The sequence below is a fragment of the Excalfactoria chinensis genome, chromosome 16 (genome assembly GCF_039878825.1).
Source record: "Excalfactoria chinensis isolate bCotChi1 chromosome 16, bCotChi1.hap2, whole genome shotgun sequence".
NCBI lineage: Eukaryota > Metazoa > Chordata > Aves > Galliformes > Phasianidae > Excalfactoria > Excalfactoria chinensis.
The window spans coordinates 4,590,682-4,618,626 of record NC_092840.1 but is presented as its reverse complement, the minus strand read 5'-3'; the positions used below and the strand labels follow the sequence as shown (position 1 = coordinate 4,618,626).

Below are 27,945 nucleotides of genomic sequence, written 5' to 3'. Positions count from 1 at the left end.
CATAAATGAACTTTAAGAAACCTGACGTTCCGTGCTGATGCTGCACAAATGTGGGAAAACAAGTTGTCATCCTAGTGATAGTATAAGGGGGAACAAATTTAAACTGGAGGAGTTTGAGATTTAGATTAGATGTTAGGGGAAGCTTTTCACTTGGGGAGATGAGGCCTGCCTGGAGAGGCTGGAATGCCCCATCCCTGGAGGTGTTTGAGGCCATGGATGGCACCTGGGCAGTCAGAGCTGAGGGGGGGTTAGAACTGGGTGGGCTTTATGTTCCCTTCCCACTTAAGCCACTCTATGATTCTGTGATTGAGCTGTGCTGCTTGGAGTCTGCTGGAGTTGTCAGTGATTTTGTGACCTGACTGTGTTCCAAGTAGATGAGATGTTAAGAGGATGTGCTCTAGGACAGCAGGCTGTCAATATCTTATAGCAGTGCAGAAGGATGTGCCATGATGGAGCAGTGAAGGTGAGATATTCCTGAAAGATACTGAGGGACACAAATTTAAGCTGAGTTATTAGGTTCTGACATTTGATAGATAGAATTGGTATATATGCATAAAAAAGCTTTGAAAAATCATACTTCTTATAATGCTAATTAGGACTGACAGAATAATGATGGCAAGTAGACAGTGCTGTTGTTGCAGCAGGCATTGCATGTTTGCAGATAGTGACAGTTTCTTTTGAAGGATGTGCTGATAGTTGTGAATTCTACAATAGAGCTTAAGCTTGAAAGTGAAAACAAGTTCAGCAATATGGAAATGGTTTTATGAATACTTTTGTGATAGGGCTTTAAATTGAGTTGGACAGTTGTGCATGTCTGGGTGGGTCCTGGTGTATGTAATGATTGGAGAGGAAATTGTGTTATGAATTTGTTGTGTAATGGTAGCGCTTAAAAGCTGCCATAGCATATTTTTATTATACCTCAGTTCTCAGAGAAGTGAGCAAGATATCTTAGTGCCCCATATGATGCAAGTGGGGAACGCTGCCCTTGACTGCTTTGGGGTCCCACTGCTCTCACTTCTCAGTCTGGAGCTGGGCTTGGGAAGGCTTTGCTACTGTGGATTTCCCTTCCTTCTCTTGTGTTAGAGACACCAGCTTATCTGCAGGTATGTGAAAGGAGCAGAAATGAGACACACTATGGTGTAATTGTCTTGAAAACCTATTTTAGAAACTTAAGAGAATATGTTGTTCTAACAAGATGAATTTGTATTCTTGTTAGTATTTCATAAGTTGAAAGCTTACCTCTCATTGATATCCATATTCTTTGTGGGTGAGGCAGAAGCAACTGGTAAATCAGAGCTCTGTGTTTCATAGGGCTGAATTGAAGTGTCTGTGACTGCACAAGCCAGAAATCTGCCAGATAGATCTTATGTCTATTTTTCATTAGGAAAGTTTTACTATGCTGTGTGTAAGAATTGTCTCACAAGCCCTGGAAGCAGGCCGTCCTGTCTATTAGATCTGCAAACATCCAGTTGAAAATATGGAAGTAATCAGAAGCTAGGCAGCATTTAGCAGACCGAGTTATCCAGAACTTCAGCCTGTTACACTTCAGCAATACATGACACGGTGACCAATTTTTTGTAGATTTAGACTTAGGAGAATATATTACGTTTGAAACAAACCACAACTTTTCTTCTTTTGCAGAGCTCCGCTGCACCCCAGGGCAGTTTGCGTGTCGGAGTGGTACCATCCAGTGCATCCCTTCCACCTGGCAGTGTGATGGATGGCCCACCTGTGAGGACGAGAGCGATGAAGTTGACTGTCCAGGTAAGGCTGCTCATCCCAACACCGCCTTGTTTTTTTGTGTGGCTTACTCTACAAACATTTTTTTCAGTTGGCTGCATCATACTTTGGTGCTGACAGCCTGTAGGTGTGCTGGCACTGAGGAGGGTTTCAAGTCTGAAAAAGACTTTCTTCGCAGGGAAAAATCATGTTGCAATTAAACTGAAATGACATGTAAGCCTGAGGTTAAGTTCTGAATTACAGTTTGGGTTGCGTGAGTGCATCACTCAGACTGTACTTAGTGACATTGCTGGACTAGGTAAAGAGCTTATTTTATTGCTACCTGTTCCGATTACACTTCATGTGCTTAAGTGGAGAACTTTGATCTGCCAAACAAACTGTTGTATTTACTCTTTATGAGCTCATGTATGTTCTCAGGGGCCTATTGCCAGCAACTGTTCTCTGCTGAAGCTGCCAGATAGTGAGCTGCCTTTAGTTTTGTTATTAAAAAAAGTAATAATAACATAAGTGAACATAGAATCACAAATACGAGCATTCTCATTTTTGTTCTTTACACACTGGTCAATGTGATTCTTTTTCTATGTATCTTAAAAGTGAAAGGACCTATCTTATTTATTTATTTCGTGACAACAGTAATGCAGTGATCTGATAACATAGCTTAGAATTTACCTGTGGTACAGTTCATAACTCTTCCCTCTACAGCATGGCAAAGCTGTGTTCAACAACTGTTTTATGAAGCTCTTTGCCTTTGAGGTACTTAATTTGTGTGGTAGAGAATCACATTCATATCACAGCATTCAGTCTGTCTGTCATCATTCTGAGTTTTAAGCTATTTTAGTTGCTACCAAATAGTAACATCGGTATTTTACAGGAACAAGCTGTTCTAAATAGTTGTTTTTTTTTTTTTAGGTGAAAATAGTAAAGTAAATGTAACACTCAGTGTTTGAAGCTGCACACTTGTTAGTCTTCTCCCCACTGTGTGTTGCTCACAAATAATTAAAAGAATGTGCTCGGTGCCTTCGCCTGCCTATGAGCAGTATGTTTGCAGGGGGTGTGGAGAGGAACTTCCTAGTTTCTGAAAATTAAGCCATGTCATTAATGCAGCTTCTGTTTGAGGCTGTTATTCAGGATGTGGATGTCCTTAAAGGCAGATGCTTTTATAGTTGTGCTGTTATTCTTCCTCTTCCTTTGCTATTTTTGATCAAATATGAAGAGCTGGGTATCTACAAATTCTGGAGGTCAATGAAAGTCAATAGCTTGGTTAGAAAGTCATATTAATGTTTGGATTTACTCAAAAAGCACTGATACTGAAATATTCCTTCAGTACAAAATGATGTATTGCCTGCAGTATCAGTCAGCAATCTTAAGCTGTTGCATGACGTTTGCAGTGGGAACATGACGACTCATTGATGGATCTTTGAAGAGTGTTTTGGTGCAAGGCTAGGGCAAGGATGTGATAGAAGTGCAATTGCTCAAAGGATGGACTCAGCCTTTGGTTGGGGTGTAGGTCTCATTGAACTGTCTGGCCTGACACAGAGACTTACTGAGGGTGCACTCAATGCCCTCATCCAGGTCATCAATAAAGATAATGAAGAGGACAGGCCCCAGCACCGACCCCTGGGGAACACCACTCGTGACTGGTCACCAGCTGGATTTAACTCCATTCACCACCACTCTCTGGACCCGGCCCTCCAGACAGTTCCTTACCCTGCCAAGAGTGTACCTATCCAAACTACGGGCTGCCAGCTTCTGCAGGAGAATACTGTGGGAGACAGTGTCAAAGGCTTTGCTGAAGTCTACGTAGACTGCATCAACAGCCTTTCCTTTGTCCACCAGATGGGTCATATGATCATAGAAGGAGATCAGGTTGGTCAAGCACGACCCGTGCTGGCTGGGCCTGATCCCCTAGTTGTCCTGCACGTGCCGCGTGATCTCCTTCAAGGCTTCCATAACCTTCCCTGGCACTGAGGTCATGCTAACAGGCCTGTAGTTCTACAGGTCCTCCTTACAACCCTTCTTGTAGATGGGAGCCACATTGGCAAGCCTCCAGTCTTCTGGGACCCCACCAGTCACCAAGGGGAGCTGACAGATGATGGAAGGCAGCTTGGCTATCACCTCCACCAGTTCCCTCAGCACTCTTGGGTGGATCTCATCTGGCCCCATGGACTTGTGGCAGTCCAGTTGGAGCAGTAGGTCTCTGACTGTTTCCTCCTGAACTGTGGGGGGTTTCGTTTGCTCCCCAGCTGAGACTACCAGGTCTGAGAGTGGAGTACCCTGAGGGTAACTGGTCTGACCTTTAAAGGCAAGCATAACGAAGGCATTCAGAACCTCCACCTTTTCCTTATCCACGGTGGTCATATTCCCAGCCTCATCCAGTAAAGAGTGGAGATTCTCCTTAGTTCTTCTCTTACTGTTGATGTATTTGTAAGAGTTTCTTCTTCCTTGTTGAGTGGCCAGGTTGAGTTCAAAGACTCAAGGAAAGGAACTTGAGTCCAAAGACTCAAGAAAGAGGAGAGTAAGTGACATAGGGTGTATTAGGGGGGGAGATGATAGAAAGCATGGAGAAGGAAAGTGCTTCTCTTGATGAAAAGATTAATTGGATAAGTAATTGGTGGAAAAGGCTGTTGGAAGTTAAAGGAGCCAGCAAGCTGGGTGTGGCAAGAACTGAGATATTTGCACAGTAATGCAAGGAGGCAGCCAGCAAACCAGAGGAACGGGAACTACTGGTGTAGGTCATAAAACTCTATTATACCTGTGACAGAAATGCAGTGGGATAGCATTGTGAGCTGAAATGGGCGTTGAAGGGCATATGCTGTGTGAACTGCCAAGAGTATGGACTAGTGTGTGTGCTGCTGTGCATGTGAATGGTGTGTTGGAATATGAAGGACAAAATGAATTTAAGTAATTCTGCTGAGGCCAAGTTAAGCTTGGAAGAGCATGTATTTCTTAGGCTGAGGAAAATAAGCAGTCACAGGACAGACCGACTGCTGAGACGTTGAATGGGAAACTAAAGCAACTAATAATAGTAGCGCAGTATCATGCTCAGGAGTGATAACTTTCTTCTTAGGCCACTGAATTAACAAGAGATGATGCAGCTTTAAATTTAGAAAATACCTTTTGATTCAAATGAGTAATTGTGAGATGATTCAGCTAAATTTAAATCCTTAGTAATTAAGGTTCTTAATTTCAATAAAGGCAGACCAAACACTATAAGAACAAGTTAGTGAAGCCACTCGGGCTTGTGAAACTTGGAGAGTTAAAACATCTTCAAATTAAAAGGAATGAAATCTCTCTGAAGCATTAAGAGAAAGTTTGCAAGGAAAGGCTCTGAGTCTGATTGCAGAGCGTTTCACTTTTCAGCCTTTGGGCTTTAAATGGCACCCTTCAACATGAGCAACTCAGGAAACATCGTTGGTGGTGAGTTAGATTTTTGCGGCTCTGATGAGGGTGTGTTTCAATGACTACTTTGTCATTTTGCTATTTGCAGTGATTTAATATAAGGCCATTGAAAGTTATTTGGCACTATTCACAGTTTTTCAGTCTGATTTCTTTCATGTTAGTAATGAATTTCCTACTGAATTCAGAGAATGATCCAGTAATAAAATTGTTCGGTGATTGTGTGTTGTCTTAAGTACAGGAGACATCCCATACCCTAATACTTCTTTGTTAGGATCATTCCTTTTAACATCTTCTCCAGAATACGAGGAGATAAGATGTTCATTCATAGACAATCTGAGTAAGTATATTAAATGACCTTTTTTTTTGTCAGACCACATGTATACAAAATACACAGCCAAAAGTTTTAGGGGAAGGAAGATGTTTCCAGCTGAGGTAACTCATACAGTGTATTTTATTCCACAAATTATCACCTGACTTTCAGTTTACCTCATGGCCAGGAAGCTTCAACACTCCTTCCAAAAGTATTCCAACCCTATGCTTCTTTGCTTAATGATATATTGGGAAAAGCATTTCCGTTGGTTAGTCTTTCATTTCCTTCCTTAATTGAAGTGTTTGTTCATGAATTATGAACTACTCTGTACTGAGATCTTTACATTGTTGGCATTTATGTGCTTCTTAGTACATCTCCTTTACCCACCTACCTTTTAAAAAGGCTAAATAATGACAAATAGTCCCTGATCAATTGCACACCTTTTCTGAAGCTGTGCTATCTCCTACAGGATGCTTCATTTTTCCTTTCCCTTGTGGTGTTTGAGCTCCTTACTATCAGAGCACTCCATGGGTTTGGTGCTCAGTACAGCAGGATGCTGGGTTGTTTCATCTATTTCCCAGCCTGGCACTACTGATAAAGCAAAGAGTGGAGCTGCCAGACCTGTGGACATCTGAACTACATTTCCAAGTCTTTAGATGTGAAATTGGATTTAATCCTGAAGCTCCCTCACCTCTTGAATTACGAGATTGAACTAAAAGCTTTCTAAAGGTTCGGTAGGTAATATATTGGAGAGAAGGTTTGAGGCCTAGCGAACAAGGTAGTTTTCATATTTCATTTTTACGTACTGTGAATGGAGTGATATGCTGGAATTCCCTGTTCGTGATGGAAATGCAAAGATTCCAGGTCTAGTGTTTTGAGGGTCCAAAAGGAAATGTTAGAAGTCTGTCTTCCCGGGTGCCTAGTGCTAGGCAGCATGCCCTTTGCTTCAAGTGAAGTTCTGTTGCATTTAATTGCAGCTGCAGACCAGACCTGTCTTAATGATACATCTGTCCTCATGAAGTGCTTGGCTGGAGTGACTTGTTTGCTGTGGCACAGGAGCTCTGGGAAACAGCGCAGCTTCCCAAATCCCAGGGTTCGCCCCTGCGTGAGTCCTGACCCTACACATACTTCTTTTAATACTTCAGGCTCCTGACAGTCAGTCTCTTGTCTGCTCTTTTTTTCCTGTACAAAGCAGTCTTGGGTCTGTATGATAGCTTGTAGCTTCCCTTCCAGCTCCCCTAAGAGGTGTTTGCCATTGAGCACTGTGTTTGCTCCCCCCTGCAGCGCTGCCTGGCATGCCTCTGTTCCAGCCTGGTCCTGGCTCAGCTCCTGTCAGCTCACTTTTGTGTGTTCTCAGCACACGTTCCTTCTGTGCTGCTTGGCTTTTTGTATCTTTTCACGTGGTCTGAGCAACAGAGACACTGAGAGGTACAGAAGAGGAGTGTTCCCTGCTGCTGGAGGGCATGTTCATCCCTCACTGCACCTAAGGAGGCTCCTGTGGGTAAATGCTGTAGGGCAACCTCTGTGGATGTATGTGGAGAACTGGACGACTTAACTTGGAATAACGGACCAGCCCCTATTTGTTTTTGACATAACCTGGTGGCATTTGACCTTCTGTGTTCTCCTGCTCCCAAGAGGAATAACAAAACTTGTGTGCATGAGATAGAGCTTTCTCTGTGAGTTCTCAGGGCTGTGTTTGCAGTCAGAAGTGCCAAGTCTTGTTCACTTAAAAGGTAGAGTATAAGCAAAATACTTTGCTCTTCTAAATTCTTCACTTTTGTTCTGAAAAACTGAGTGGTATTGATTGAGATCTGAATTAGTTTACTACCATAAAATGTGGTAGGAGCCATCCGTCATGGCAAGCTTTCCTTCTAAATAGGTAGCTTCAAGTTTGAAACAGCTGAAAACAGTCGTGTAATCAGACATGTTGAGCAACTTTCCTGATGGTGTATTACTCAGCCTGTAAACATGCTAGAGTGAATTAGCGACTGTTTGTAAATTGGAAGGAGTTGCATGAATGCTAATCATGGCCGGATCCATTTGGAAGCACTTTGGAGGATGTTCCTGTCCCGCATGCAGTGCTTTGCAAGGGGAAAAGGGAAACTGTCTCATGAGTCTTCCCCTGAACCAATTTCTGTCCTTGTCCACTTACTACTGTGCAAATCCCTTTTCTGGAATAGCCATAACATAAAGCTATTGTCTTGGCTAGGGAAGATACTGCTATTGCTGCTATCTCATGTGTTTCTTTAGTATCTAGAAAAGAGAGCATTTGGGAAGCAGCTCGTCTGTCCTAAATTAATAGCTTTCAGAATATTAACTGTGCACATAAGCACTAAAAATTCATGTTTTCTTTTTCAGACACTGATGAAACATAGGCTGTGGTCTTCTGGCTTAGGCTGTTATCTGAAAGCTTAGCTCATGGCACTATTCCTTCTAAAGATATCAAAGGGAACAGGAACAGCAGAGCGCACAGAAAATGATTCTGTTGCGTATTGCAGCAGTGCAATAGCAAACTGGTCCAATTACACCTTTGCCATCTGAATCTGCAACTGCTTTTCAAGACAGCTGAGTAATTTGCAGGCTTGTTAGCGTGGTGTTTCTTTATTGCCCTGGAAAAACTTGTCATCTTGCTTTTCTCAGAGACAGGAAATTCAGGTCAAATAGGAGCAATTTTATATTTGAAGAGCTCCGAATTATTAAGCAACTGACAGCGCTGGGCATGAAGGATGACTTGTGGTGCTGTGTGCCTCCAGAGCTCTGCCTTGTTTCAGTGGCAGGGCTGCTGGTACGGGCACATCGTGTTAGCAAGCACTGGGGAAGAAGCCATGGTCTCCTTCTTGCCTGATGTTTGGTTGAGCTCACTTTGTGTGAGGTGTGGAGCTGTTTTTCAAGGCATCTGCCATAAATTGTGTCAGCTTAAGATGTTAACCCAAGTAACCCTTTCTTAATCTTGCATATTAAAACCTGTGAACTCCTCTTTTATTCCTGGCAGAGTTAAATTGTTAAGTACTTGTGGGCGTTCTGTTTAGCTGTGAAGGGTCAGCCATATGGTGTTGCATCTGCTTGCACTTCAGAAAGGGGACTAACGCTTCTTGTGTTTGGTTCCTTTGCTTTACATGTTACCATTTAATGCCATGGGAAAATAAGGCTTCCCATGCTAAGCTCGGTTCATCCTCGATACAGCAATCTACGTTAATTATATTAAGACTTTAAAAATAATGTTAATTAAATATTTGCTTTTTTAATGTCTTAATATCACTTTGAAGATCATAATGTTTCAGCAGCAGTATTTACACTGGGATTAACAGCAGTCCAATCCTAAAACTAAAAATAGATAGGCCTTTAATAAAAATAATCATCAGTCCACATTGTTGAATTACTTTACCATTTTGTGCCCTTTGAAGTGTATGCTAACTGAATTCCTTGGCACTAATTCCTTTCCTGTGATAAATAGCATGTTCTAATATTGAGTATTGGGATTACAACTTTATTCCTGTAAGGCCATGTGAGTTCATTACACACAGCCATTTCTTAACGGGTGATCTCCATGGGCATGTAATTCCTTGGGTAACGTGATAATCAAATATCCCTTGCTTATCCCATTAACATGGGGAAAACTCAGTGTGCTGGTGCCAGATGATTGCAGAGCTATTCTGCTCTTCCTAGGCTTTCATCAGCAGTTTGTCCCAAGGAGTGCATTGTCTGATGGTGGATCTTCTCGAGGTCTGTCACCTGGGTAACACAACAAGCAGCCTCCAACTGTGTTTAAATTATCAGCAAATTGCTGTGGATCTCTTGCTATTCAAAGCTTTGAAAGGAGAAAGTTTGATTTGAGTCGTTTTTAACATATTTCAAACAGATAAACCTGTTAAAGAAGCATGTTACTGCTTTTTATTTGGGACCGTAGCTGGGTACGTAGAGCTAATCAGCTTTAAAAGGAAGTAAGCTGATTCTTTTTATAAGAAATACATCTGCACGGCTCTTTGTGATGCTCTGTTAGCTCAAATAGCAGCTGGTAGTATTAGGTGACATACAAATAGGTGTTTCGGTGCTTACATTCTCAGATTCTTCATTTATCTGTTTTCAGGTTAATTCCTTATTTCCACATTAAACCTTGTGTTCACCTCAGTCTTTCTCAAAGGCTTCTCCCCTGACACTTCCAGCTGTACCACCTTTGGACTTGTTAATTTTGCTGGCTGAGGCAGTGACAGCACCTCACCCATGTGCTCATTTGCTCCTGCAATGCCCTGGTCCTCTGTGCAATTTCAGCTTGCATTGTGTTTTGCTGAGCTCCTGAGTCCATTTGTCTCACGAGCCCATTCACAAGCCCTGACACCCAGCTTAGGGCCTGTTCATTTTTTGTTTCAGAAATAATGAGAAAATGTTTGCTTTAGAAGGTTGAGAAGGAATGAAACACCTTGTTCTCCTGGCTGAGGAGAGATGTCCTTTCCTGATGTTAATTTTGTCCTAGATCTCAGAGAATATGTTGGAAAATAGATTGAAAAAGCTGTCTGTGTCTTTGAGTGCGCAGCTGCAGAGAGGGGAGTTCTGCAAACGAGGGCAGACAAAATGCACTGGGAATAGTGCATTTGCTGCAGCAACCAAAAGGACCAGTGTGAAGATCTGTGCAAAACTGCAGTTGTTGCAAATCTGCCAAAATATTTATCTTTGCAGGACTCATGTAATGTAGTGGTGGTTCTTTTCAGCTGTGAGTATTTCAGTTATGTCCCCTGTGAAATGGCCAGCCTGTTACTACAGAGATCTGTCATCTTTGCTTACCTACCTATTACTTATCACGTCTTGAATTAAAATTTGTCTTGAATTAAAACCCAGAGAAAGCACGGTAAAATCAGCTCTGCTTTGTGTTCCGTCTTTCACTGGTACTGACTGTTCCTTCTTGTCCTTAGGATTGACAGGAGACCAGCGCACTTACCACGGGAAGGAGAATGTGGACTCCAGGCATAATCGAGGGAGAGGAGGGGAGACGACCCGCTTTCACACCGTCAATGTGGCACAGCCTGTCCGATTTAGCAGTAAGTTGCAGCCTGGGAAATCTGGCCCATCTTTCTGTTAATTAGTTTAAAAACTCAGACTAATTTTTTCTTAAAAGAAAATTAATAGGTTTTCTCTTGCATAGAAAGTTGACCATTTTTAGTTCATGTTCAGTACTTTTGAAGGGTTTTGTACATTTCATTTATATGTGTGCTGTTATGATGCATGGCTCATACAGCAGACTGATAGATGCAAAATACTCAGCTTCCTCTGTACTTTTGTTTTTGTGCAACAGGAAGCCAAAATCAATTGCTTTTGATTGAAGTCATTTTGACGATATTTTTAGATAAACTAAATGCATCTCAGATGTTGTGAGTTTCGTAACCTTTTTAGGAGGAATAGTATTCTTGAGGAAGAGAGGGACTTGAGGAAATTCTTCACTTGCATCTCTGAAGAGAAGGTCTGTCGAGGAAGAGTGTGGTGCCTGAATAGGTTTCTCTGTCTAACTTCCATCTATCGGTTGGGAATCTTCCAAAATACCACTCCAATAACATCTTGCCCTCTTTTGTGCATCGCTGCTAGCGTTGCTGTCTGCATCTTGGTACTGGCCTTATCTAAATACTTAGAAATATTCTTCTACTGTCATCCTGGCTAATGAGAGCTCATAGCAACTGATGTCCCCGAATCTCTTCAGGCTCTAAACATCCTAAGTCTTTCTTGATGCTTTCTCTTATCTTGTTCTCTTTGTGCTCCATGGATCATCCAGTGATTTGGGAGTGATACAGCATTGATTGAGCTTTGGAGGAATGGGTGGGGCAGGCTAAGAAGGGAACATACAGAGAAGAAGGCATGGCAGGATTCTGGAGAAGTCAAGTGATTAATAAAATAAAAGCTCACCTCAGTGTTGATAATTTTTTAGGATGGGGGAAGGAGAGGAGAAGCTTTTTAAAATAGGTATTTTGATACATTGTGGATTCCAATAGCTAACTTGTTAGTCACATTTGTGGAGAACAATAAAGCAATTTAGAAACCAATACAGCAATATCTGCGGTTTGATTGATATTGCATTCAGTTCCATCCTAGTGGCATGAGCATTAGATCTGAAACAATCCCATTGCTTCTTAAATAGAAATGGAGACTGAGGAAGGACACTGAAAGGGATTCAAATCTAAATGTGTGTCATGATTTGATGATAAAGATCACTGTTTCTGAAGGGAGTCCTTAAGCTTGCAGTAAACGTGAAACAGTTTGTGAATTTAAAGTACCTTACTTAGGTGTCATGCAATATTAATACTGCAAATGCAAGTTCTAATATCATATTTCATGTCTGTTTTAAATTTCATCAGCTTGCTTCTGTGATTTTATTAGTTAACAGTCACCTCCAAGAATGCCAGCTATAAAAGCCCATGGGTCTGTCTCGTCTACAAATGCCTGAAGGCTTTTCTTGCATATTCCCTTGTGAGGGAATTGAGAGAAATCAGAAGCAGCAGTTCATACAATCACTTTCTTGATTCCTAAAGACCCACTTTGCAGTGACAGTTTTCCAAGGCAAACAACCATCACCCCAGAACCCCCATCATCTTCAGTGGTAGACTGAGCTGAGCAGGTGAATTCTACTGAGACTGTTCCTTAAAAGAAGGCTGAAAACTTCAAAGCAATCTGGGCTTGTTGCTAAACCACCTAATAGAAGGATGCAGTCATCAAGTTAGCTACTTCTGGCTTATGCTTCCTGCTTCTTGTTGCTTGTTTTGACTTGGATTGATCAAACTGATTGAGTTTTAAAGCTGTTCAGGGAAAAGCTTCCTTAGTAGATCATCAGTCTTAATTTAAAGGCTGTGGCAGTGCAATGAAACATCACTAGGAATTTTTTGGTCCATTTATGAGAAATCCCTGTATGAAAAACATTAGTAAAGGAAGTCGCCCATGATCTGTAGTGCGTGCATCTCCTACTGGTGAGGTGAAGTATGGGCAGTATGTTGGGTATACATGTGCAAGTGATTACACATTGTATTGTCGTAAACTGACTAGGATGTATTACCTTGAAGATCCTAATGTGGGGGGAATGCTTTCCCTTCTATTCTTCATGTTTCCTAGGAAAGTGCCCAACAGGGTGGCATCACTACGAGGGCACAGCCAGCTGTTACAGAGTCTATTTAAATGGGGAGAACTACTGGGACGCCGTGCAGACATGTCAGCGAGTGAACGGATCCCTTGCCACCTTCACTGCAGACCAGGAGCTAAGGTTTATCCTGGCACAGGAGTGGGACTTGGAAGAAAAGACATTTGTCAGGAAGGACCAACGTAGGTGAGTGTGAAGGAGGGAGCAGAGATCTCACATGTGAACAGTTTCTGTGGGGTATAATTACTGGTAGTTATGTTTGTCTAGCAAATCTAACAGTAGCACTGATTTCAGGTTAATAACCCTGCAAGAGCATGATGAGAGGTGGCAGTGGCCATCTCTGGGTTTTGTGTTTTAAATAACCTTAGTAGATTAATAGGCTACAATTCACCATAGTCTTTTTTCGGGCTGTCTCAGCAACTTATTAGTAATCTTGAACTACCACAGGGAAGATGAATTTTACATTGATTTACTGCTGCACTGCATTGTACAGAAATAATAATTCTTTAAAGCTTTCAACGTGGTTTTTGTTTTCATTAAGTATCAGTATTTCTGACAAAGACTACAGGTTTGAGATGAGAATGGCATAAAGTGCCATTCTGAGTTGTAAGGACCGTGCTTTGGTGACTTGGGATATTTTATTCTGGTATTTCACAGCAAACCATTTATTTATGTATTTTTTGCCTGTGAGTGTTTTTGGGTTCAGAATACTGCAGTGCTGTCATAATGACAGAATAGCGTGTTGTTTATGCATGGAAATTGAAGGCATCATAAACTATTTGTGAACATGGAAAACTATCACATGCCTTTATTTAGTGTTATCTCTTTACTTTGCAAACTTACCAGCTCAGATTTTAAGGTAAAGATCATCAGAATGTTTAACAAGTTATTTCTTAATTATGAAGGCATCATTAGGTTCTGTGCGGTGTTTTTTAATTTCTCAGTATGTTTTTTGGCTTGTATCTTTAGAATAGAATTTAATTTTTTTGTAGGTTCTGGGTTGGATATCAATATGTGATCACCAACCGAAATCACTCTCTAGAAGGTCACTGGGAAGTAGCTTACAAAGGTAGGCCTCTACAATTATTACTGAGCTGAATGGTTCATGGAAGCTATCTTAAAGCATGGATATTTTCTGCAGGAACAAAGTAATCTCTTTCACTGATGACTTTGAAATGCTGCAGGGAAACTGCTTTGCTTTACAGTATCGAAACAGAAGTGTTGAATACTGGCTGACCTTTTTCAGTTGCAAAAGAAGCAGTCCCCTCTGCTGCAAATGCAAATATGTTTTTATACCTTTTGTTTTTAATTAATTCAGTTAAGTGATTAGTTTATCACAATATCTTTATATATATAAACTCCTGTGTGCAGAACTGAATGTCCAGCTGCTGTGCTGGTATAGGTCATGGAAAATGGAAAGTGAAAAGACAGTATTTGAAGTATCAGCACTGTGAACTCCAGTGTAGCGTTTGAAGACGGATCAGGGTAGTTTTCTTCTCATATACAACTTACGCTAATGGAAAATCTGCAACAATAACTGTCCATTATGTATAGGTACATAATTATGAGCAGAATTCTGGAAAGCAGTTGGATGTTGAAAAATACTACTTTTGATGCACAAGGAGTGGTTGAACCCTGCATAGCTTTCCATTGATGATGCTATTTCACTGCGCTGCTGTGCACAAAAGTATTGATTTCTTTTGTCATTTACCTAAAAGGATTTGATTGAATATTCAGAGGAAACTGCTCCTTCTCGTGCAGGCAGGAACATTTTTGTTAGTTCCTTCAAGTAAAGCACATAAAGGTGCCTCTCAGCATCAGAGGGATGGCGAGGGGAGGTTCCAGCTTTTTCTCTAAAGGGTTAGTGATTCCTAGTCTGGACAAAACTGCTTATACAGGTAGGCTTCGCCTATGAACTCCTAGGAAAAAAAACTGATTCTCTTCAAAAGGACCTTCCTTTGCTCTTCAGAACGTTGACTGCACTGCCATCTACCGACAGAGTGTTTATGACCAGGGAGACATAAATTACAGAAAATCATGATACCTGTTTATATTATAAGTTGTATTTTACTTGATGCATTATATAAATTTAAACCTTCTCAGTGCCATTTAGTCATTTATATACTAAAGTAATACCTATATGAAATAAAGCACGAAGTAGTGTTCAGTAGCTTCTGGAAGGTTTTATTTAAGTTCCTTTTACTTGGACTTTTAGTAAGGCAGTGAATTTCTAGTATCTGTTTCCAAAGTGATTTAGGGTTCTGAAGCTTGAAAATTTTAATCCACTCTTGGGAAATACAGAACTTAAACCCTCAAAAAATGATGGAGGAGCCTAATTGCATTAAAAGTCATCTGACTAAATGTTGGAAAGGACCATCATATGACATAACTGCCTAATTGAACAACTGCAGGAGCTGGAGTCAATGTTTAAGCACATGGGTTTGGAAAGGAGGCTTCTGAAGACCTATCGCATAGACTAATGTTCATGATTGTATCTTGGTCTCACATGAATCTCCAGAACTTTGAATACCAATTTGATTTAGCAGTAAATAACCAGTTAATGTAACAATAAGGCACTGGTCAGAAGCCAAAATTTTAAAGTTGTACAGCGCCTTTACAACATTTTTCATGCCCTGGTTTGGGAGAAATAACTTAGTTGCATGAGTTGAAAGGACCAGACAGCACATACCTCTGTGCAGCAGCATCACAGCTGTGTTCTTTGTTTAGCTCTGTTGAGCACTACACTCTGAATGAGCAGCATGTGGTATGGGTACAAAGTTGGTGTGGGTTCTTGCTCCACAAGCATTTGTGCACACCTTAAGGTGTACTGGTCCCTGCTCCGTTTCCCCTTAGAAGATCCAAACTGGCAGGCAACCACCACGAGACTCTGGAGGGAAGCATTTGTAGAGATAACAGAACATCACTCCTACCACTGCAGAATGGCAGAATTGCATGGCTCTTTGAAAACAGCAGCCTCTTCTGTGTGAGTCACCCTTTCCCTCCCCACTCTTTGCCTTCCCCCAGAGGAGTGCTGCTAATGGAAGCTAAAGCTGAGGACAGTAGCCCTGTAAAGTGTTGGTGTGCATGAAATGAGTGACATTACAAAGCTTTTCTGAAGCTTTGCTTACCCCCAGGCTGCTTATACCAATGCATCTTGTTCTAGGCTCTTCGGAAGTATTTTTACCCCCTGACCCTATCTTTGGTACGGCTATGTCTGAAAATGAAAACGTTCTTTGTGCCCAGCTTCAATGTTTCCATTTTCCTACCCTTCGGCACCATGGTTTACACAGCTGGTATGCTGAAAACTGCTATGAGAAATCGTCATTCCTCTGCAAAAGGAGTAAGTTGGTTTAGTGTTAACTGTCTCGTGTGCTTAAATACGCGTATAACAAATATGGAGAAATCTCTTTGTTATCTTTTCTGACTTTTGCCCAGTAAATTAAAAAGGAGGAAAAAAAATAAGTAAGATTTTACTTTAAATAGGGGCATCATAATGGGTGATTGTCAGCCATGGTGTAGCTTTTCATTAAAAAGTTACTGATAAGCAGCTAGGATATGGGGTTTTTTTATTAGTAAATATCACTTTTACATTATCAGCATCACCTAAAAATGAATAAACACGTAGTTATGGTTTATTTTTGAATGAAGCAAATTCAGCTGTAGGACCCCATGGCAGTCTGTGTTGCTTCTCTCTGGTTTTGATACCTCCCTTTTAAGTCCGTGGAGGAATGGACAGTGGGCTAAAGCCCACTTGCTGCCTTGCTGTGCAGGGATGATAATGCGGCTAAAGGCAAGGGAGTTAATTTTGCTTGGCTCCCTTTTTAGGCCTGATCTGTTGAATCTGCAGATTTGGTCCAGAGAAGATTCAGCTGATTTAGGTACCAGGAGGCTGGGAGGGAGTTGCAGGAGACGTGACATTGAAGCTTGTCCTTCTCAGACTGCTTGCTTTTCTCTGTGTCCTGAAGAGGACACCTGAAAGCGTGTCAATTCCATTAAATACTTAACATTCACTTTGTCAATTTTGAGCAGTAAATCATCCCCGCACATCTCCAGACAATCCATTTATCTTCCCCACTCTTTCAAAAGTTGTTTTAATGCCAAAGTTTGGCTTTTAACTGATGATCTGCTTGCATTTACAAGTCATGTTTTGTAATAGATCAAGCTGGACCTCTGGCAGGCTCACAGACACTTGGGTATTGATGTGCATTTCTTTTCTAGGCCAGACGTGTGTTGTTGTGGGTATTGATGTGCATTTCTGTTCTAGGCCAGACGTGTGTTGATATCAAGGACAACATTGTTGACGAAGGCTACTATTTCACTCCAAAAGGGGATGATCCCTGCTTGAGCTGCACATGTCATAATGGTGAACCAGAAATGTGTGTGGCTGCTTTGTGCGAGCGGCCGCAGGGATGTCAGCAGTATCGCAAAGATCCTAAAGAGTGCTGCAAATTCACATGTTTAGACCCAGGTAAGGCTTTGCTGTGGTTTTATCAAGTGAAATTCCTGCTCATCTTGGTTGCCTTTGGGTATAGCTTTGAAATTATGCATCCTTCCAATGCTTCCACACTGCTGGGTACCATCCCCATCTGTGGAAAAATCCCAAATCATAGGATATGAAAAGCTTCACTCTCTTGCTAGAAAATAATTAGTCATCCTTGATACTTTCTTCAGGAGGAGCTCGTCTTCTCCATGGAGGATGTATGGATTTCTAGTGGAGCTTCTTGGTTGTTCGTGATACTTAGCTGTCATGAAAAGAAAAGACTTTTCTTTTGGGCATTAATTGTCCTTTTCCAGACACAACCATTTATTCATGTGGAAGTTTGAATGCAGGATTCACATAGGCTGCATAGTCTATAAATAATGTCAACCATGAGGACATGCAACCTTACTTATTGGATTTGGCATCTCACTGCAGCTTCTTGTTCTGGATCAGTAAAGTCTTAGGAATACTGCTTTGTCAGTTGCCCTTTGGGGGTGTAGGTTTTGGGGTGTTACTTTTGTGAAAAGGAACTTGCAAAAAGGAATTGTGATCTTATTTGCCACTTACTGTGAAGGTAGTCAAACCTTGGAATGGATCTGTTGTGGAGTCATCACGTGGGGAGGCTATTCAAAGTCCTAATGGACACAGTTGTGAGCAGCCTGCTCCAACTCAGGCTGCTTGAGCAGGAGCTCGGGATAGATAATCCCCAGAGACCCCTTCAAACCTCAGCCACTATGATTTCCTGGTCCTCTTCTTATCTGAGTCCTTCAATAAACTGTTGTTCAGATCCTTCCATTGTGGAAAACACAGGTCAGGTCTTTCCATCACAAACCTCTGTTTCAATCATTACAAAAAAGGAGTGCTTATTGGCATCCAAGTTCACATTTGTTCTTGTCTGTCTAATCTGCACAAGTTGACGATAAAAGGCCAGCTGGCCCCTCCTTGCTGTCATTTACATCCATTCTGAAGGCTGAGTTTAACAGATGTTCCTAACTAGTGTTGCTAGTTGGTTGAGGAAAAAGTGGGGAAAAAACAGTAGTCCTCCTCCCACTCTTATCAGCAGAATTAAGATTGTCTTCACTTTTTTTCTCTGTCCTCAGGATCAGTGTCAGCAAAGCATCAGGATAAGATGACCTGGGATAACCTAGTGCCGTGTTCTTTAATCTCTGCTTGTGCTTTGGGTCCTAATTATTTCATGAATACTGATTTAAAGGGTGTATTTTGCCACATCCTTTCTGATCCTTAAGCTCTTCTTCCTATGCTGATGCTAAATAAGACTGTTTCATTATGCTCCGCTGGTGGGTTTTTTTGTTGGTTTATTTTTTTTTTAGTAACTCCGTTTTTGAGAGCAGCAGCATCAAGCAGTTCTCTGACTTCCTCCGTAATAAATTGACTTCAACTAATGATAAAGACTGAAATTTTGAAATTAAGCATTCCAGTTTTCTTTCTCAGTGTTTATAAAGGACTATTCCAGCTGACAAAAATTAATGAATTACTTTCTTTAGTCAGCACGTATTTGTCTTTGTCCGGTTCTTACATATATCTTCTCTAAGCTTTGTTACAAAGGAAAGAAAGCTGTTCTACTAATCAACAGTAAGTGAATTATTCACCCAAGGAGAGACTGGGGGGAAATAAATCTTGCTGTTGAGTTGGCAGGTAATCAGCTCTTGTTGTGTGAGTGGGTGAGTGACGATTACAAGTGGATAAAGAATGTTATTCAAGTACTTGGTAGTAGGGGAATATTTCAGTGGTAGGAGTAAGCTGAGTAATCCCAGCTGTACTATCTTGAAAGATGCTTCTCATTTAGTTGAGATAAATAGCGCAGGAAAATCTTCTGTGTACTAATGCTGAAATTGAAGTCCATTGCCTCTTCTTGGATGTGAGGCTCTTGTTTGTACAAACCTGGAACTTTCACTTGTGAATCAGTATTAAAAGAAGCAAAGTACTTGCAGGAACTGCTGGTGCAGAAGCTTCTCTAGGACTAAACTGGTACAGTTACTGGATGCTGCTGCTGTCCTGAGTGTGAGACAGCCTTCATGCAATAATCTATTTCTGTGTATGTAGGTTGAAAATCTCAGTGATGACTTGTCTTGTTCTGTGCGAACTGGGTCTTGTCTCTTTACTTTTATTTTAATCTAGGGCTTCATTTGACATTAGCTTATCCAGCCAAACAGGTTGAGGGGTAGGAGCTGTCAGAGGCTGTGAGCAGTATGGAAGAGGCCTGGACTCCCCAGAAGGTGCAGGGTTTGCAGTTTCAGCTGGCCTGAAGAGGCAGTGCCAGGTTTTGTAGCCAAAAAATTGCATCACGCTTCATTGCATGTATGTTTTACCAAAGTCATGTTTATGTAAGGCAGCTGTTGGAACTAACTGCTGGTGGTCACAGAGTCAGCATTGCCATATAATGGAGGAGGAGCAGCCTCAGGTCTGTGCTGTTCAGGATGGTGTGCTGAGTGGTTGCTGCTGGTGTGTGATGGCATCACCTGAAGCCCTGACAGTGGAGCTGCTAAAAAATTCTACCATGTAAAGGTTTCTTTGTGGCACAGCCAGGTTTGAGAGAGTATTGTGTTGGTGTTTCATGCATAGTGTGCTATTAAGTGAGATACCAGGGGCCAAGAACTTGTCAGGTGATAAATAACAACCCATTAACCCTTGTACTTCTAACAGTGTGTAAATATGGTGTATTTTTCTATTGCTAGCATTTGTAACAAATCAGTATTTACAGGTTTAGTGAGGGTTTTAGTGTTCTTCTGTAAACAATCTCTGATAGATCTTTGCTGCTGTCGGTAGAAAGAGAAGTATTGTAGAGAGAGCTCCTGCAGCTGTGCTGGATGCAAGAAAGGAAAGGGACTGGGACCTGGCCTTGCAGTGGCTGGGGACAGAGCTCATCCCTGCTGCAGGTCATGTTCCTGTATAATCCTAGTGGCTGGGGTGTGCAGCTGCTGAGCCACATCCAGCCTTGTTGTGCTCCTCATTCTGAGCTCCTTAACAGGAAACTGTGCCAAGAGCCCAGTGCAGTCATTTTTGTCTATTGTCTTTGTGTAGAGTGCTTGTGTACTTGAGGGCTACTTAAGTGTGATTAGTTGAACTGTAAAATCTCTCCTGTGCCTGGCAGTTACAGATCAGTGCTAGTTTGCTATCAGCAGCTTTCGCAGTGTGAAACTGTGTAGTGAGGGTATAAGTTTGTGGATCTGTTTTGTGTCCTGTCACTTGTTTTCTGTGATTTTAGGACAGTATCTAATTCCTGTTCATCTTAATCTCTTGAGTTTCTGAAAGGTTGCTTTCGTGTTGATTCATCTGCTGAAGGTATTTTTAGTTCCTATCATTTAATTTTGATAAGCGTGCTACCTACAGCAAATGCAATTTGAATGACTACATCTTGGTGATCATGAAAATGTTCAGAGATCTTGTTTGATGAAAGACCAAAGTCTAAGTGCTCTGAAGCTGTGTAGAAACGCAGTGTAGTTGTGCCAGTTCTCGGGCCTTTCCCCTGGCTTCCAGGGCTGCTGTTTTCTTTAGTACAAGACCATCAGCCACACCATGGGGACAAGCTGATGATGTTGATCTCTTGGTTTTCCCTTTTTCAGACACTTGAAGCCTTCAGCATTTTGTTGAGTAGCGCATTTGGATGTAGATAATAAATCACCTAATGATTCATCATTTTTTTTTTCCCATTTTTGAGATGTGGAGAAGTGTTAAATCAGGCTAATGAATCTCCGCTCTGCGTTGCTCTCTGTTACTGACAAAAAGAACATCAAGAAGAATGAGTCCTGAACATAAGTAACAGTCTTTTTTTTTTTCATATTTTATGTAACAGATGGGAACAGTCTGTTTGACTCGATGGCTGGTGGAATGCGCCTGATAGTGAGCTGCATCTCATCCTTCCTCATCCTCTCTCTGCTGCTCTTCATGGTCCATCGGTTGCGCCAGAGGCGGAGAGAGCGCATAGAGTCTTTGATTGGAGCAAATTGTAAGTACCTTGTGTTGGTAACAGGCCTCGGTCTGTACGTGTGTGTAGTGTGAAGTTGCTTCAGGATAACTCTCACATTGGAGTAACTTTTTAGCCAACTGTAGAAGAGTTTATATTCGATTTAATTCAGTTTATATGCAGGCCAAATCTGAAGGATCTTCTGTGTGTGAACGATCTCTTTAATTGGAAGAGTTTAGATTCAGGTGTATCTGTGGTGCAGGACAGACAGCCTGGGAGCAGGTGGCTTTGGCCTTGTAGTGCAGCTGCAATGAGATGACCCACATGGGTAATTTGGACTTTCTAGGTCTTCAGGAAACACAAGTTCCTTGGCTGTGAAAAGTGGAAAAGGTGTTGATATGTCTTAACCTGAAAAAGAGAACACGGTTATCAACTCATTTCTTTCTTTTTCTTCTCTTGAAATAGTGCACCACTTCAACTTGGGCCGCAGAATGCCTGGTTTTGATTATGGTCCGGATGGTTTTGGTACTGGCCTTACTCCACTACATCTTTCAGATGATGGGGAAGGTGGGGCATTTCACTTCCATGATCCACCACCACCCTATACTGCTTACAAGTATCCAGACATTCAGCATCCAGATGACCCACCTCCTCCATATGAGGCTTCTGTCAATCCAGACAGCATCCTTTGTTCCACTCCAGGTACGTGGGCAGTAACTTCTCTTTTCTTTTTAAGTTTTGGTTAGAGGGTAGGTGATTTTGTTGTTTTTTTTTTTCCAATCTGTAATAATATATTTTAGTAATAGTGGTGGGAAAGTATCTTAGAATACTATGTCCTGTTTCCATGATGGAAGAGATATGAGTTAAAAGCATCATTCAGCTTCTTTGTTTCTTCTCCCTGGGAAGTGTGGATCACCTAAGTTAGAAGTGGGATCCATGCTTCAAGCAGCATAGCTCTTAGATCTTACTAGTCTGAAGTATTTAAGTTGGTGGATGATGTAGTTTCCATCATGCCGATACCTTCTACGCTCTTCTGGAGGTAGGTTTGTACAGACGGGTACGAGGAACAGAACAAATGCCAAGTACAGGAAATTCTGAACAAAATACATCCATCCTTTTCCCTACTCCCCGCTCGCCCCCACCCACAGCCAAAAAAAAATGACCAAAAATACCACTTTTTAATGATTCACCCGCTGCTTTTCAGTTTTGCAGCTGTGATATTAGCATACTGGAGTCATTCCACTCTGGGATTTTATAGCAGCATATCTCAGGAGATCAGTTAGATACTCACACTAATCAGTCTTATTTATGTATCACTGCTTTATTTTCACGACATCATTCTCCTCCTTTGCAGCGTTGTATCTGTGGGTTAACTCAAAGCCGGGGAAAACTCAGAGCTTTCAGAAACATAGAGAGTAAATGTATTTGGTGATGTGGAATGATACACGTCACCTTCTGATTCTGCTTTTCTTCTTCCTTTCCAGATGGAGTTCTGTCTCAGACTGTGCAAAGCGGTCCTCCGTCAATAGGAAACTGTGATGTATCCCCGCAGCTCACAGAGGGGTCCCTTCCTCCCTCAGTTGGTCCTTCTCCAGTGGAGCTGGAAGACTCTGCTGACAGCAGCACCTTTCTTGTCCCTCCAGACACGCCGCTAAATGAAAACACACCGGCAGAAACTCTTACAGGCAGCCGGCACAGCCACTGTTCTCTCAATACCATTGTATAAAGGAATCAGCTGACTGCCAGTCAGAAATAGTTTTAGCAACTGTTTGCACAGACAAACACTAATCCGTGGTTGGAACTTCAGAAGGAATCTCCACTTTGTTTTTGAACACTGCTTTTATGTTCTAGGTTAGGATTGTGCCTCTCGTTTTTTGGCTGTTGTTATTTGTTCACTAATCGGTTTGTCCTGTAAATATGGATTGTATAACTACCCTTTGTTTGTTTTCTTTTTCCATTGGCTGAGGAAAAGAATGCAGAGAATTCCTTTGATTTCTAAGGAGAGGAAAAGTATGGGTAGAGGTTTTGTTTTGTTTTGTTTCTTAAACTGAGAGGAAATGGAATCTACATCAAAAAAAGCTGCTTGGATTTGGCTGGATACCACTGGACCCAGGAAACAGACCACGGAAGAGGAGGGTGGGGGCTGTCATTGCTCAGTCTCTTTCTCTCTTGCTTCAGTGCTACACTCGGAAAAGACAGAGGAGGCTGAACAGCAGAGGAAGGGAGCAGGTTTCTGTTTTACAGAGCAGGAACACGGAGGAGCTAAAACTCATGCCACTGAGTGAGAGCTGCAGACGTTGGTGTGTTCTGATCAGCCTCTCTGCTTCAGAACACCACAGGGACTGGAAGATAAATGATCTACGCTGTACACGACTTTATCTTTTTATGGAAGAAAACCAGGATTTGCAATGACAATTACTTGTTGTTGTTAGCTGCAAAATCTCATGTTGTCTGGTACGTTTCTGGCCCATAAAGGAGATTTGGTCTGTATAATGCTGGCTTCCCTTCAGCAGAATCCTTGTGTGTATCAGGTAGTACTTAGGGAAGAGACAGGGAGCAGGTAACTGAGTGATGTGCTCTGCCTTCACTGTATGAATCCCCTGTTCACTACAATCCCATAAACGACGAAGAAAAACACTTAAACCTTTAACTCCCTGAAGGTGAACAAGTGGCACAAGACTGGCCTGGATAACAGACCATTGTTCTTGCTTTTCTTACTGCTCGCAATAATTGCTGTAAGTGTGCTCCATCCCTTCCACTTTGTTTCTTTACAGTTGCTACAAATACCATTTAAAAGCACTGATTGACATACACTCTACATAATGTTTAATTCTAATTGGACACTTGTTTCTTACCCTAATCCTATAAATGCCAACCCTACTCTCCTCTTTCTTCCCTCCCACACCTCAAACTGTTTATCCAGGTCCCACCAGGGGTTATGATGTGGTTAGCAAACCGAAATCGATAGAGCAGTTTATTTCACTCTGATATCTGATCTTCAGTGTTCCCCTCAGGTTAACTCTCCCAGCTAATTTCTACATTGCAAAACGAGGTTAATTCACTCCCTCACTGAACCTGTAGCCGAGCACTGTCAGTTTTGACAGCGAGTGCAGAATCATCTGGACAGTTGATTTTCAATTGCAGTCGGATCTTAGTGCACAAGTAATTTACCCTCCCACCCGTTCTGCTCTTGCCTCTGCCTCTCCTTGGCTTGCTGTAGCAGTCAGCAGATGAGATCAATTGTAAGGAATTTGTAAAGAATGCCCCTTGTGAGTGTTCTCCTATTACCTTATGAAGGGTGCAAGCCTAGAGGGGCAGGAAGTAAACACTGCACGGGGGTGTATATGTGAATTATTTTTCTAGTAATGATGAGAAATCGTACTTGTATGACAAATCCTAACCCACCGTTGTGGTTTCCCATTGCAGCTGACTTTTTTTTTTCCCCTATTGAATATGCTGCTACTTTCTATTCTGTGTCTTGCCTGTAGGCTTATACTGTACTTGAGGATTGGTCTTGACAGTTCAACTCCTTTTGCACAGAAAACTGTGTTACACGACGAGCTCCTATCCGGTGTCTCAACATTCGGACACTTGCAACCCCCAATCCTTGGGAGAGCAAATGACAGAGGATGCATGGCAGGAAGCCTTCCTCCTGCTCTGTGCCCATCCCCTGGGCTGCTGGCATGGAATGGGAGGGACCTGCAACCATCTCCTCTGAGTTCCAGTCCCGGTCTGATGAAGCGGATGGATAGCAGTAGTGAGAACCGTGCGTACAAACCATCGAGCATTTCTGAAGTATGAAAATAAAAGCGGGTTTTGTGCGTTTTTGAGCACATTCATACGTTTTTATACATTGTATGTACTGATTTTTCTTTAGTTTTATAGGTATGAGTGTGTGTGTGTGTGTGTGTGTTTCTGGATGGCCGTATCTGTATATATCCACGCTGTCGGTATGCTCGGTGCTGCTCTCAGAGCACTGGGCACAAACTGCTCCTGGGGTGATGCTTCTCTGCAGCTGGCTGCACTCTGTAGGACGGGGTGCAAGGTCTGTGCTACTGCAGCCTGCTCCTGAAAACACTTTGTTAGCAATGCAAACTGGAAAGCTTCTAATTCCTTTCGAAGCTGGATGGGGCATTCATCCTCCATACTATCCTAGCGCAATAACAAAAGGCCTTTAGGGCTCGGTTTAGGCTCTGGAGCTGTTCTGTGGTGGAGGTGAACAGGTAGCTTACCTCACACGTCTCATAACGCTGCGGGAATCTGTTCTGTGTTTGGTTCTTTTTTATTTTTACTTTTTATTCTGTGGTGAATTTCTTTGCAATAAACTCTGGTACAATCCGTGACGTCACGGCGGCTCCTGGCTGTGGTTGTTCCAAACGTGGGTCTGCTTTGTAGGAGCCTCAGTGTCACGTTCTGCCCGTAGTTCTCAGCCTTCCCTGCTTCTCTGCTGGCTCAGGGGCCACTTCTTTCTCTCTTTTTCACTGTAAGCAAGGGATACCTTGCCTCAAATGGAGCAGCTCGCTGAGTCCAGCCCTTGTGTGCCCCTCGGTGAGCTAATTCATAATGTCATTTAAATGTCGCTTTTTCACAGCAAGCAGAACCTTTTGTAGCGGGGATGTTGCGGCTTCCAGGACCTTGCAGCAACTGGGTAGGTCCTTTCCTGGTGGCAGCAGCTCCTGGGCAGAGCTCTGTTGCCCTTGGTAAGGGCTGAGCACCAATTAGTGAGGGCTGTGGTGTGCCTGAGGATGACCTTGCTTTTCTGACTGCCATTAGATCGATGAGATCTTTGGCATTGCCTTATGTTGATCTCCCAACACTGCTCACTTCTCCCATGGTTTTTATCTCCTACTGCATCCCAGATCTCCCTGTGGATAAGGCTCCACTCCTGTATCAGCATATGATGAGCAAAGGGCCCATCTCTCTGCGTGCCCCTGGCTGCCATCAGCTCTGCCAGGTGCCGGGGCTGCGTGTCCTGTTGTGGCTCTTGACAGAGCCGTTCCTCATCGTCCCCTCGTGCTGAATACGGTGCTGCCATGCTGAGCTCTTCGCTGCTCCTTCATGGTGGGCACAGCCGTGGTGCCACCTGCATGACTGTGCTGCAGCCTCACAGCAGCCTGTTTTTGCACCAGGTGAGCGGTGGGATGCTGTAGCTGTAGGAAGGTGGTGCTACGAGGGCAAAACTGCCCCTCAGATGTACAGAGCTTTGTGTGGTGTTCGACTGCGTCCCGTTCTGAGCCTCAGACTGTTCCTGTATCTGTGCTGGATGTGTGCACCCTGTGCCGGAGCGGTCTGAGAAGTGATGCTTGGAGGCTTCTCCTGTGCCATTAGTTGGGGCTGCATCGAGCTGTGGCAGCGTACAGCAGATCTGATGCTCTGAAATACTGTGTGGAGCTGAGGTTGGGTCCCGTAACCACTCGGTCCCTGCGATCTTCTTTTTGCTGCTTTTCTTTTATCGTCTTTCTCGGGGGTTGGCGCTCAGCTCTTTTTCTCGAGGTGCTGTGAGAAACGTTTCATCCCAATGCCAAATACTTGGTGTTCTGTGAGCCGAAGGGGCCGTGTCGGCGTCTCTCCCTTTTTGGCATCGATGCGTTTATTCGGCACCACGAATTGAAATCCCGTCCAGCGGCGGTTCGGGGCAGCAGGGGGCAGGAGCAGACCGCGGACATGGAGCAGCCCGAGCCCGGCTCGTTGGGGTTGGCGGACACGGGAGCTGTGGGTGCCCATCCCGGCTGTGTGCTCCGTGTCGGTGGGGCTGGGCAGCTTGTACTGGTGAGGGTACCCAGCTCACGGTGTGCGTTGGGGGTCTTTCAGGTCCCCTCCAGCACAAGGCATGCTACGATTCTCTGAAACGATGCGCTGTAGGATGCTGTGCAGGTTTAGCAGTGAGTGAACACCCCTAGGCCGGGTATCCGTGCTCTCCCACGTGCTGCCGGCACCGGTCCTTTGGGTCAGAGAGCTGCTGTGTGTATCCCTGTGCTGGTGCCATCCATGGGCTCTCTGCATGAGGGTTCCTGCCTTCTGCTGCTGGGATGCAGCTCTGATTGCAAACACCGGGGTTCTGTGCAGGGTCACAAGTCTGCTTTACCTGGGGAAGTAAGGAGAATTTACAGCCATAGCCCAGGGCTGCGCTCTGAGCCAGGAAAAGAGCGGGGGCTGCTGGCGAGGGGCCGGCCGTCCTGGCTGGAGCAGGGCTGAGCTCATGCTGCCCAGCTGCCCAGTGAGCAGCAGGAGTGCTGCCCGAGCTCTGCCGGTGGCTGCAGGATGCGCTCACTGCTGAATGCTGTCCAGCACAAAACGTCACCGCGGTGCCACCGGGCTCCTTGGCCCCTGCATATGGGGGCACAGCACGGAGCTAAGCAGAGTTCCTGCACCTGGAGCTGTGCGGTGCTGCACTGCGGGGCAATGGGAAGCAAGTGCCACACACTGCCCGTACCACAGGCAGACAGAGCGCTCTGGGAGGCTGCAGGGCCCTGCATGGCTCCTCTTGGTGCCCTGGCACAGCCACGATGCTGCATCTTCTGGCTGTGCCCGCACCCATGGGTGTCAGTGTCTGGGTGCTGCAGCAGGAGCTCCTGCCAGCCCAAAGCGCATCACTTGGGGCCACGCTCTGCTCCCAATGCTGGCAGTGTCCCTCTGGGTGCCAGGCAGTGCCAGGGCTACGTGCAGCTGCTGCCCACAGTGCTGCCTTTGTGTGGGCACTGCTGTGCTCGTTCGGACCCTCTGGCTGCACCAGAGACAAAGCCAGGACTGCCCAGGCTTTACTCTGCTTGGGCTCCATCTCCCCACTTTTCTGCATGCCTACAGCCCTCATGCCCGCATCCCTGTGTGAGCTGAGCTCGGCTCCATTTCCTCCTCCAGTCCCATGCCAGTCCCCCAGGTCCCCAGGCTGTGTTCCCAACTGGGGATTCACTTCCAGGAGCAGCTCCTGGCACTCCCGTGCATGGCGGGTCCTCCCAGCAGGGAGGCACGATGCCCACGTC

The 27,945-nt window shown here is 43.6% G+C and overlaps 1 protein-coding gene across 2 annotated transcripts in view; it reads left to right on the top strand.

The window, feature by feature from the left end:
• DGCR2 (DiGeorge syndrome critical region gene 2) overlaps window positions 1-25,313 on the top strand; it is a 37,225-nt gene extending 11,912 nt beyond the window's left edge. The window contains exons 2-10 of one of the 2 annotated variants that reach the window (XM_072351102.1): window positions 1,642-1,764; window positions 10,357-10,482; window positions 12,536-12,746; window positions 13,553-13,629; window positions 15,724-15,900; window positions 16,825-17,028; window positions 20,855-21,007; window positions 21,431-21,667; window positions 22,450-25,313. In XM_072351102.1, the coding sequence (XP_072207203.1) occupies window positions 1,642-1,764; window positions 10,357-10,482; window positions 12,536-12,746; window positions 13,553-13,629; window positions 15,724-15,900; window positions 16,825-17,028; window positions 20,855-21,007; window positions 21,431-21,667; window positions 22,450-22,691 (1,550 nt within the window). In that variant the 3' untranslated portion in view covers window positions 22,692-25,313. Of the gene's footprint in view, window positions 1-1,641; window positions 1,765-10,356; window positions 10,485-12,528; window positions 12,747-13,552; window positions 13,630-15,723; window positions 15,901-16,824; window positions 17,029-20,854; window positions 21,008-21,430; window positions 21,668-22,449 lie in introns of both variants that reach the window. The other variant, XM_072351101.1, reaches the window with a different exon arrangement.
• Window positions 25,314-27,945: the final 2,632 nt, after the last annotated feature.